This window comes from Nelumbo lutea, chromosome 1 (genome assembly GCF_056320005.1).
Source record: "Nelumbo lutea isolate HS-2025 chromosome 1, American lotus-T2T, whole genome shotgun sequence".
NCBI classification, from domain to species: Eukaryota; Viridiplantae; Streptophyta; class Magnoliopsida; order Proteales; family Nelumbonaceae; genus Nelumbo; species Nelumbo lutea.
The window spans coordinates 98,188,350-98,200,792 of record NC_142684.1 but is presented as its reverse complement, the minus strand read 5'-3'; the positions used below and the strand labels follow the sequence as shown (position 1 = coordinate 98,200,792).

The window sequence follows — 12,443 nt, the reverse complement described above, 5'->3', positions numbered from 1 at the left end:
ATTTCATTAGGAATGGGAATCAGAATCCCATTCTACCCAATCAAATGGACCCTAAAGCTTTTGTCTTGTCAGGCCAAATTTTCTTTTTCTTGTTTTCCTGGATAAAAGCAGCCATCTTTGCCTTCTCTAGAATTCATCTCTCAATCTTTTTTGTGACCTATAAACCACAGTATTGATCACATGCAGACCCGTCCAGTGTGCTCTAAATAAGGCTGTAACTCGAGTCAGGCTGTCTCTAACCAAACTCTTCCTTTCCCGATTGGGACCATCCAAACCCATAGATATTGGGCCAGGGCCGATACGGGGCTCAAGTCTGGTCTAGGGCCCAAAATATAGTTGGACTTGGTGTCGACTTTCGACAAATACTAACCCAAGACGAGACCCACAGGCTGGACTCAATTAAATATTGACACACATATGGGCGAGTGCACATGGATACATATAAACAAACAAATGAAAAAGACAGAATAAAGCCGCACACCCAAACACCTTTTTGACTTTCATTCATTCATAACCATACATATAATAAAGCTATAGACAACATTACACTTCCAAAAGCAATTTGTATATGCAGACACGGCAAACTGAAAACTAGGTTGACTGATACATAAAATTCATGCAATATCAGTACGTCAATCTCCCACACCCACAAACACATTGGACACAAAGAAGAGCAAGAGGTAAGTTGTAGCTCTGCTGTGACATTTAACGGGTCATGGCTCCTTCAACAGTTGGCGGCACTATGACACCGGCTTTGATCTGTCTCTCCAGAGCATCTTGCCACCCTTAAAATATTAACCAACACAAGTAAATCAACAATCTTGATCAATAACAAAGCAACATGAGTTGGAGTAAATGTGCAGAGAATCGTTAAGGGTTTGTTATTGTTTGGTTAGAAATCTATTTTTGTTTCTCTTTTCTTTATTAGGAAGTTAGGGATTCTTCTATTTATGAATCTAAAGAAGGGCTCAACGATAACAGACGTAAATTCAAAAGAATATAAATTCTAGTGTAAAAGAATTTATGTATCACTAACTTTGATAACTGATATATACTCCTACCTGATGAATAAATAATTTTCAGGAAAAGATAACAATATTTGCATGGAATAAAATCGTTATTTTTAATAATGATTTTCTATGGTTAAAATTGTTATTTTTTTTATTTATCTAAAAAATAAAAGAACATAAATAAATGCACTTACAGATATAGTCGGTGTTCAATATGAAATCTAAAAGACTAAAACACATATATGGGTAGTTTTGTGGAGTAACGAGCGATACCTTTGGTAGGATCAATGCCATGGTTCTTGAGCTCTCTGTACTCTTGGCAGAGAGCACATTCTGAGCAAAAGAAGTGAACGAGCCAGTCCGGGTATGGAGCTTCTTGCAGGTTATATAATCTCCTCAATTTGGTTCTGTATCCACGTGAGTATCGATTTCGAAAGCCTGCGATAAATGACAAGAGAAAAAATGCTACACCTGCACTGGTCCAAGCTGCATATGATGAAACTGAGAAAATCAATTGATGATTTTTATGTTTAGTTTCTCTTCAAACACAACCATGCATGGTTGGATTAATCGATAGCCCTTTAGTTGGGTTGGCAGTTCTATCAATTGAATTGAATGACAACTACATGGATGCATGGATCAATGCATGAAATGGTAGGAATCATATATCCAAAACTGAAAATTTTGCCTTTGATATACAGTGATGTTCAACTGTTTGGTTTGACAGAAAATAAGAGAGAAATTTGTGTAATTCCTAAAAATCTTAGCATCAACTGTTTGTTTCTCTCTAATTGTTTTCTGTGAAATCAAAAACAGCCTAAATAATGATCTATAACGAGATGGGTTGAACCCACCCCTCTCAGGCTTAAGCTTATTCTTCTCATTGGAAGAGCACCTTATTACATGGGTCTGAACCAAGACCCGATCTGACCAGGTATTAATTCCTTTTGTTCCAGTACTGATTGTTAATTAGTTGCATGAAAGTACTCACTTGTGCCTCCTCTATCCAATATCTCGGCAATCCGGCCGAATGTAACGCAGGGACAGAAACCGGTGACGATGCCTTGAAAAAACAATACAGATAGCAGACATGTCACTAAATTATAAAGACAAGAAAGATAATACTTTAGGTGCTGTTTGACAAGTCGTTTTTAGGAAAATATTCCGACCGTCCACCAAAAGACGACGTACTGATCTTTTCTCTTTTGGGGTCATGTGTCTTTGAAAATCAAGATTGTTTTGCTAAGCATTTTGGTCTATCATGGTCTAACTGTCGTGGGCTTTTATGGGTTTCTTGTCTTTCAATGCCAAAGGGAAAAAAACAGCCCAAATTTTGGTTGTTTAGTAAATTTGTTTGGAGAGATCTTTTAGAAGCTCTAATTATCAAAAGATGATGTGATTAGGATCTTAATAGTTTGAAGGCTGTTTGGTTTTTCGCATTTTTTTGAAATTATAGTTTCTGATGGATAGATCATTTTTCAACAAAATGGGAAAAAACCAAAATGCAAACCGGCGGACTTCTAAAAAGCCGATAGCCCATGTGAAAAGACACGGCAAATGGGGCCAAATAAAATCTTTTCAAGCTTTGAAAAACCAAAAAGACCGCAGAAAGACTTAACAAACAGCCCTTTAACTGTTATGAAATGTTTATGATTACGTACAGTTTTCTGGGTCTTCATAACACGCCCATAGGCTTGTGCTCCATTGCTGTGGCAGGTCCACAGGAGGTGTTGGAGGAGGATAAATTGGTATTCCTTGTTGAGCTGCAGGAACAGGAATGATATTACTTGCAGTTGATGGAGGAGGATAAGGTGCTGGTGATGATGGTCGTTGGGGTTTCATCCAAACTGGATCAGCTGTTGCAGCAAAGTTCACGGCCGGCTGGTTGACTACTTCATCAGCTCCCCCCGAACTAGACCTGGACTTCTGATCCATATTTGACTGTTCTTGTAGTTCTCTCTCCATGAATGCTGGTCGTCAAGGAGTAGTCGGTGTAAAAACCAGATCAAATTATTTAACCATTTTTTTCTTTAGCTCTTGCTTTTTTAGTTTATTTCCAGGAGTAACAACAAATTGAAAGAACATTGGATCGAGTTGAATATGAAAACCAATTTAGATTTTTGCTAGAAACATAGGGACGGCGGAAGGATGTATGTGCCAAGGTTGGCACTGTCTACATGAAAGGAGAGAGGAGAGAGAAAGGAAGAGATTGACACAGTACTCACAAGGGAGACGGGTAATGTATAGAGAAGAGAAGAATTAAGAGAGAGTTATGTGTCTGTCAGTTCATAGTGGTGGGTTCTTAAGTATTAAATAACAGAGCTTAATGAGCTTATGTGGTTGACATCTACTTGGGTAGAGACAGGCGTGTTCAGTTGGTAATAATGACCCATTCTTCTCTCTCTAGACATGCTTCTATATTTGTGATGTTATGGCAACAGGACGCCTAGCTGGTTGCAATCAGCTGGGGCCCTCGGAATTTGCCACGTGTTTGGCTGGAGCATCACTAGCTCTATGCCCAGCTAAAAATGTTTACAGCAAAAGCACACATTTGGGTTCAGTTTTTTGTGATGATTTTGGCCGATTAATCGCCATATATATAATTAGAAGGACATGTGGCAAATCATAGGGCTTTAAGGGTGTTTGTTGAGTGACCCAGACCCCCCGAGCTAGCCTATTAATCTTCTTTAAAGATAACCTTGGCGCGCAGTTGGGGAAGAAATTCTGTGGGAGTTGGAACTGTCGATTCGTCACAAGCTATAGAAATGTCACACTCAGACAAACTACTTTCGGAGTACTGTTATGGTACTCCGGACCCACTTGGTTGAACCATCAATTAAACCACATGAGAATGTCTGAGCTAAGTTGACAATATTATCCAACAACCAACAGCATAAAAGGGCTGAATCAATTGAATGGTTGAACCGCAGACAGAACCACTGGTGGCCGGAGTCCCAGCGGCCAGCGGTGGTTTAAGGTGTAGATACTAGATTGGTTTACATAGAACGCTTTGACTCTTGGCATTTGACCACTTCAATATTTCACATCGTCTGCAAAATCCAACTTAAGCATAGATGCGTAGTTGCGTACAGTGGAGTATTTTGTTACTTATTTGTCTCTGGTATTCGAGTTATTTTTAAGGTGTCAAAAGATATAGAGGAGAGAGGTTATATATATATTTGAGAACCTAGGGGCTCCAATCCTTACCTCCACGCATCATGGTTGAGATGGGCTTAGGAAGTTTAGAAAAGAAGCGAAATTGACCCAAGCAGAACACAATTTATTTTGGATTCCACAACATTTCTTCTCCCTAGAGAGATGTGGACAGGACAATGGATTTCACGTATTCACTTTCCATTAATTAACATGTCAGATGCTCTAGTGACCAGCTGATATAAACCAGCAACATTACCCACGTTTTATCTCCATATCAATTAATTAATTAGGGTCTTGTTTGGTAACGTTTTGTGAGAGTGTTTTTCTCGTTCCCAGTGCTTTCCTAGAATATAAATATGTTTGGCAAAAAAGCAAGAAATAAGTTGTTTTTAAGTAATAACAACACTCTCAAAGAATATATTCACAGGAAATGTGTGATTCCCACAACGTCCCTCATTATTTACGAACACGTGCGTGGTGTTTTCACGTGAGAGAAGGGGTATCATGTCCACATGTAAGCTTGTCTTCCTTGTTGCTGTTTTTTATATTGGAGCATTTGGATGCTTTATTTTTTCGTCATAAAATTATAATTTTTTTTATCAATAACTGTTGCAACGATCATCTCCTCTTGCAAGACTATCCCCAACAATCAATTTTAAATCCATCCATTGATGGGGATGGATTTGAAGAACTGGTTAAGAAATAGTTTGGTTATTCAAACGTTGTTTTTGCTTTTTTAGAACAAAAATCTGTTTTCAAAAGAACAATTTGCCAAATGCCCTGAAGATTAATAAATAAAATTCTCGTTTTAACACAAAAGTTTCTAAAAAATAGAAACAAATGGAAACATTGTCAAACATGACCTAATGACTTTGCTTTACTGAATATTTGTTAGTGCAATAGTGCTGATGATGATCAAGAAATTAATAACACACTGATTGCATTAGGAAAAAGGATTTTTTATCCAATCAAACCATTTGACGTAACACATTGATTAGTGATTAAGACATCATGTATGATACTTTCAGATCAAACATGTATCTCATCCATTTTGTTTATTTTGTTTCTTTAACAAATAACTTTCATTATCTTAGCAAATTGAATAGGTATCATCCTTCACCTCCTTCTTCCCACTATAATTCCTTCGCATTATATTTCCAATTAGAGATGGAATTTTCTTCCAGCAAGAAGTAGAAGAATGAAAATTCAAATCAAATTGCGCCTAACAGATGGTAGTTTCAAGAGAGTGATTGTCTTGATGAGCTTTCTCAAATTTTCTTTTATTTTTCATATAAACAAAATACCCACATGACTGCAATCATCTTCTTGTGATTGTTTGCTTAAATGATCTGAGATTAGATCCGTCCCCTCTAGGTGGTCATAGCCATGGTTTTTAAAACCAACTTGGAGACCGAATCGGTCAGAGATCCAATTATCGGGTCGAAGGTTGGGTCCATTCTGATAAAATAAAAATAAAAAGCGATTAAAATTGTTCAAACAGTTTGAATGATTAACCGCCTGAATTAGCAGTTTGCTGATCAAAATCGATGATTTTTTGAGAAACACCAATTTTAAGGAACCTGTTCCTAATTTTTTTTTGGTCCAACCGTCTGATTCTGTCCGATTTTGAAAACCATGGTCATAGCATCTATCCCATTGAGGAATGATCTGGGATCTCAGGATCAAACTGATGACGTGGTCGGCTTTTCAAAGCATATTAAATTAGAATGTGTCATATCTATACTCTATTAGTCACATTGCTTGTCAAATTTAAAATCAGGCGGAGTGATAAAGGAACGAGTATACCATTAATGAGAAGACTGCTGAGAACTCATACTGTGGACTTGCTTCTTCACTGTAAATTGATTTCACAGATGTGCAGAGCATGTCTGGCTGGCTCAGAACCACCATTTGTGAAAAAAAAAAAAAATCAGAATCAAAATCCCTCTAAATTAAAATCGGAATTGTCTATTCCTATAGTCGGTTTATATAGGTGGGAATTGAAATCAGGTTTTTCAAGGAAGAGGAAAGAAATGAAATTCCACCAAGAATGAGGATGAGATTTTAATTCAGCCCAATAAAACAGTTGAAATCAGAGTTGACTCTTGTGAGGTTCAATTTCTGCCAACCCTTGTCCTATCTACTTAATATCTCAGTGGCACCCCAGGCCTGTAAATTAATCTGCAAAAATCGCCCTTCAGGCTTCAGTTTTTTAAGTGTTTTTCTCTTACTACACAATGACTGTCTCTTGTGTCTGCAGAAATTGACCTATTTATAAGTATGCCACCCGTACCCAGGTACACCTAACAACTTCGATCTGTCACAATTCTAAAGAATGGAAATCGACCATTAAGTGCATCCCAACTAAAGCACTGTTCTACCATAAATGGGTTTTATCTGGTTTTGATAATATTTATAAAACTACATTGCTGATTTTTGGCTCAGTTGATCTTCTAAGACCCTTCTGATCCGATGCATGCTTCCTTAAACATACTAATAAATTTGTGTAAAATAATATCTACTCCAATAGATGAGATGGATATGTGGAAGAAATAGAAAGAACAGGATTGGATATGGTCATTCCAAGAAAACTAAAGGAGTAGTTTCATTAGGTGATAAAAGTATACAATAAAATGTTTTAGTCCACCCATAAAAACTTATCTATTTTCTATGTTTTTGTTTTATGAACCAATTTATTTTCAAATTAAATGGTTTTGATCTGTTTTGGAGCTTTTCACAAGAACATTTCACTTTAAAGAATACCTTTTTTAATTTGCCTTTCAAACCTCTCTTTATTATGGTGATTGCAGCACAAAAAGAGGTTATAGAATTGGGACATTGAGTATCAAGAGTCCGGATGTCCTCCTCACAAGAACTCTGCCCACGTCTACCCATGCATATAACATCATGAGGAACATCTCATTCTCTTAGATAATATTGTGCACGGGGAGAGATGATCCCAATACACGGAGGTCGTGTGTTGTGGATAGACATGAGTAGAGTTCTTGTGAACAGGAGATCTAGAGTCGAGTATCAAGGGGTTTCAAGACTTCTCCATATCACAATGGGGATCCATCATCCATCAAACCTTTTTCCTGTTAAGTAAAAAAGAACAAAAAGAAAGAAAGAAAAAATCTAGGATCCATGGTGAGGAGGACTTCTACTTTAACCATGTCATTATAATCACTGTAGTAGTAAATGTCTGACTTGGGTTTCATACAAGTTGGTTTATGATCAGTTTTCTAATATAAGTCTTATAGGAGCCACATGGATGCATTTAATCCCATGATGGATGTGGTTGTGGGATCCATAAGATTTTAAGAAGGTTATGAGTTCCTTAATGGCTAAAACTAAATTGGATAGACTACTACAGTTTTGAAAGTTCTATTATTTGATTATTTTAACAACTAAGGGGTTTTCTTTTTTTGGATTTTGAGAGGAGGGAAAGTTAGGCAATGGGACTTTGTTTCTCATTGATCAAGAATCCTATCTTCTTTTTTCAGATTTATGTGGGGACCAAGGAAAGTTTATAGTACTTAGTCCCATTGACCAAAATCCCTAAAAACCCACTATAGTACCTGGTTCAATCAAATGAATCAAATAAATGTATGAGATATTGTACTTGGTCCCATTGTTGTAAATTTCTATCCAGCATTCTGTTGACAGCTTATCTAGATTGATGGTTGAGATTTTACCACACCATATTTAATTTATATTAACCAAACAAATGACCTAGCCAGTCTCACCCTCGAGTTACCATGTCAGATGCTGTTTATAAAAATCTTCTTTAACATTTTGATGCCCTACTAATACTCAGTTTTTAACTGCAAAAAGGAGATAAGTGCTTAAAATAAGGAGTGCCAAATGCAAATTCTTTCATGAATCTTTACTTAACCAGGGAAAGTTTATTTTCCTAGGTACCACTTACCGGGGTAAGTGATACCCATCCCCTAGGTGGGTAAATAACTTTCCCACCTAGAAGGAAAGTTGCCAACACTTGAATGAGACAAAAATGCCCCTTTAATAATAGATTTTTATGGATAAGATGGTCATTGCCTTATTTACATGAGAAATAAAAGAACATGGGTAAATGCACTTACCCGGTAAGTGTTTACCAGGAAAAACTTACCCAGGTAATTACATTTATTCAGGTGAGTAACTTATTGAAAAGCAAACAGGGCCTTGATCACCTTCATACAAGTAATAATGCAACTCATGCCATTGCCAACAAGAGGGGATGTACTTCAAATACTTGGCACCGAGTCGATCACCTGTCAACAAAACACATTCCAACCCTCTATCAACATGGTCTTACATTGTACATCTCATACATGGCAGGTTCCACTTTTATGGTGGGTCTCAGTCTTATAATGAGATGTGCAGTGTTAGATCACCAAGTTGGTAGAGGGTTAGAACATGTTTTATTGGCAGAAGATCTCAACTCCTTGGTACTTTCACAATATTTCTTGTTACATGTTTGTTGAAAGATAAATTGCAATGAAAGTTGCACTAAAAAAAGAAAAAAAACATTTGAAAGATGAACTCAAATAAGTACTATTGTTATTCGGGGAACTATACAATTTCAATATTTATTATGACTTTTTACTTGCCCTTCCATGAGCTCATAACACCCACTTCACAGCACTTGCAGTTGAATATAGGGATCATCTCTGCCCATGAATAAAAACATACAAATATGGAAAATGTTATTAATGTGCAGCTACAAGTTGCTGTGAGGTAGGTGTGAAGACTGTGAGGAGCAACCTACGCCACGTGTGTGCATCACATTAGAGAGACAGAGGCAAATTATGTTAGAGGGACTGATTCTATTGTATTGGAATTGGGATCTACTCCTTGCATAGCACACCACACACCCACATCCCACTCTGTATTGGGAACATCTCCCCATGAATAATAAATTTAAAAACGAGATATGTTTCCAATGTGGGGCTAAAAGACATGTTACGAAGTGGGTGTGAGGCGTGCATGAATCAAAATACAAATAAGATTATATTTTATATATATAGAAATTGTGGGGATTACAATTCATTTATTTTCTTTCTCTTATTTCACAAATATATTTTTTGATGGGATTACACAACGGAGGGAGCCCATCCCCACACTTTAACATTGTGATAACGGAATTTGATCCCGAGTATCCGCTGCAACGAAGTGGCGCTCCTTACCAGCTGAGTCTCCGACCAGTTGGATAATAATAATAATAATAATAATAATAATAATAATAATAATTTATTCCTTGCCGTTTGTCACCTTGCCATTTATTTATTTATTTATTTGTTTGATAGATTCCCCAACCCAGCTGAAGGTGGGATTCATTCCAAGCATCCACGACGATCAGCCAGAAACTTTCCACTACTTCTTTAATGGGTATCGATGGATGCAATCGCTCCATGGATTTTCAGCTTCTTTGCACGAACCCATCAGCGATTTCCAAACCAGACTACACACCTTGAACCCTGTCCCAAACGCCAGCATCCACATCTTATCTCCGCTCTTTATTCTTTTCTTGGCTTCAAAATACCCCAACTCGTAGAATACCAGACTACTAGACGTGTTCCCGAATCGGTGCAAACACATCCGAGCCGGCTCTGTCACCTCGTCTCCGAGTCGTAGCACTCGTGACACCTGTTCTATCACAGCCTTCCCACCCGTGTGAATACACATGTGGTCAAATGCCGTCGTGAAATCAGGTACAGTTGGCTTCGACTCGCCGCTGGATGATAGTGCAGACATTACGACCGAGTACGCATACGAAACTAATTGACTCAGTGGGAGAACTCGGGGCGCAAGCGACCGAATGTGCTCACGCAAGCCAACACCGGCAACTCGAACCAAGTCTTTCTTGAGTGAGATCCCGAGATTACCGGCCTCATCTTCGAGTTGAAACGCTGCTGTGTAGGCGCTATCGTCGGCTCCATGGTGAGTCCTGAGCGAGTTGACGAGTTCCATCTTGGCGACCGCGCAGCAGCTTGAGTCGTTCGTGATCAACGCAGCAGCACAACCGACACGGAAGATACAGTTGGCGACGAGCATGGAGCGGTCATGACCAAAGTACCGATTCCAGCTGAGGTTCTCGGTGACGACGACGAGTGCGTACCTTATAAGTCTGCTGCTTTTCAAGAGCTTGGCGGCCATGTCCATGGAAATGACGCCTGAGCTGCAGCCCATACCAGAGAGGTTGAAGGTTTTAACGTCTGGTCTTAGGTTGTACTGGTTGACTACGAGGGACGTAAGGGAAGGAACCGTCGCGAACATGCCGCAGGCGACAATGACGATGTCTATACGTTGTGGGTCGATCTGTGTTTTGGAGAGGAGTGAATCAATGACGGAGAAGATCCCTTCCTTGGATTCTTGAATGGAGGACACTAACTTAGCTCTGTTCTCTGCTCGAAAGGTGACTGGGGGTAAGTAGGTTTCATCACCCAGGCCAGACTTGTTACAGATGCCCTTCATGAACTCTTCGGTTTTAGTGGAGAAGGGCTGAGTCCGGCGAATGACATACAGTAACGCTTCTAAACTGACCTTACTATCGAAGTCAGGTTTAAAGCAGGCGTAGTCCAACATCAGAACTGGGAATGGACGAGTGTAGAAGTAGTAGAGTATGGATATGAGTAGGCAGCCGGTGCATGAAATCGAGACTGTGAGATTGTGGGAGAGGAATTGGATGAGGTGGTGAGACAATGGGGTCTGGAATAAGAGGACCTGAGCGAGGAGGGTTAGGGAGAAAACAGTGACAAAGGAAGCCTGGAGTAGTTGGACATAGGTGAGGTTTGTCATCGTGTTTGGCTTGCATGGGGTCGCTGAGGGGTAGTGCAGATATATATGAAGAGGATGGAACAGGAAGGAAGAAATGGGTTGTGTAGGAGTGGCGGAGGTGAGTTCAGGCTCTAGCCTCTGAGCATCCTGTCTGCCTTGGAGAGAAAGGTTTGCCAATGTTTTTATAGCCAGATTAGAGAGAGATACAGAAGAAGCAAGCATTCAACGTTTACAGCTTTATCTTCTTCTTTTTAATTGATCTACTTGCAATACTTATAGCTACTTGACGTTTACAGCTTTATCTTCTTCTTTCTTTAATCGATTTAGCTACTTGCAAGGAGGGAGAGAGAGAGAGAGAGAGAGAGAGAGAGAGGTATTGAGTGAGTTGAGTCAGGGAGTGCTGGACCCCAGCTATCACTGTCTATTTTCCTCCCAAGTCCCAAGTTCCCAACTTGGCGTCCCACAGAATCTGGAGTAGAGGGCGACGGTTCAAACCCAGGTAACTGGAACGCTGGATCTGCTCCTCGTAGAGCTTCACATATCACGGCACATCCACCGTACATCTGCTATTTGTATATTGTTATTCATGAGAGATGTTCTAAATACACGGCTAAAAACGTGCTGGGTTGGTGTGATGAGCGTTCAGTGAGGTGTAGAATCAGATTTCATGGCTGAGACTCTCGAGTTCGGATTTTCTGCACTTGGTTTCGTGTATTGTAGGGTGTACTTCCAATCGGATTTTAATACGTAGTGTTTTACATGCACATCTAATTCACATGTGCCATAAAATCAAACGGAAAATTTGCCGGTATACCGTTTTTTGAAACTAAAAAAAGATGTAAATTCATCTTCTTCCCCAACTCGAGAACTGGAGAGAGTGACTCCGACTTCACACCCACTATTCCTCTCCTCTCTCGCCCTCTTCCTATCTATCTCTTCTTTTTTCTTCTTCTTCCCTCTCCTTTGTCCCTCCCTCATCTCCCCCCCACCTCCACCATTTATCAATACTGCAAACTGTTTCCGTTTAATTTGGATTCAGCCACGGTAACCGGAGGAGCAGCAGATCCCCCTTCATATTCTAATTTCCCTAATAATCGATTTAGACTAGGGAGCTAAGATGGTAATGATAGTAGACTCGCCATTTTGGAGAGCGAAGCGTGTTATACTTGGCTGTTCTGATGTGGTGCCGGATTGCACCTCGGGCTGTACTGTGAAGTTGCAGTTGTTGATAATAGTCAATGTGCTTGATGATACCCCTGTAGAAACTGAAGCAAAATTAAACAAAGAATATGATCCAAATCAAGAAATGAAATATGCGCAGAGTCGTTGACACAAAGGTTCTTAGAATACATTACTTGGAACAAACTTAGTAAGAATAACATAATACAAGAAAAAACATAAAGAACGTTGAACTAGCCAAACTATGAAATAACTTCAGATTGGCTGCTTTAAATTGTCAACAACCATTGAAGATTTTGAATCTTAAATGAAGATTCAGTC

The 12,443-nt window shown here is 39.2% G+C and overlaps 1 protein-coding gene and 1 pseudogene across 1 annotated transcript; both read right to left on the bottom strand.

The window, feature by feature from the left end:
• Nucleotides 1-705: 705 nt before the first annotated feature.
• Nucleotides 706-2,975, bottom strand: LOC148876335 (protein PLANT CADMIUM RESISTANCE 7-like). The gene is made up of 4 exons (XM_088967203.1): nucleotides 2,672-2,975; nucleotides 2,002-2,073; nucleotides 1,284-1,448; nucleotides 706-785 (listed from the first exon to the last, which is right to left on the bottom strand). The coding sequence occupies exons 1-4, from the start codon at nucleotides 2,973-2,975 to the stop codon at nucleotides 706-708; spliced, it is 621 nt and encodes a 206-aa protein (XP_088823329.1).
• A 6,294-nt stretch (nucleotides 2,976-9,269) lies between these two features.
• LOC148876334 (3-ketoacyl-CoA synthase 17 pseudogene) lies at nucleotides 9,270-11,044 on the bottom strand (annotated as a pseudogene).
• Nucleotides 11,045-12,443: the final 1,399 nt, after the last annotated feature.

What these genes read in the sequence shown, in the direction of transcription:
- LOC148876335 (XM_088967203.1), bottom strand. Translation starts at nt 2,975, where the DNA reads ATGGAGAGAGAACTACAAGAACAGTCAAATATGGATCAGAAGTCCAGG. An exon ending in TTATGAAGACCCAGAAAACT is followed by an intron (nt 2,074 to 2,671) that starts GTACGTAATCAT and finishes TGTTTTTTCAAG; the next exon opens with GCATCGTCACCGGTTTCTGT. An exon ending in TGGCATTGATCCTACCAAAG is followed by an intron (nt 786 to 1,283) that starts GTATCGCTCGTT and finishes TAATATTTTAAG; the next exon opens with GGTGGCAAGATGCTCTGGAG.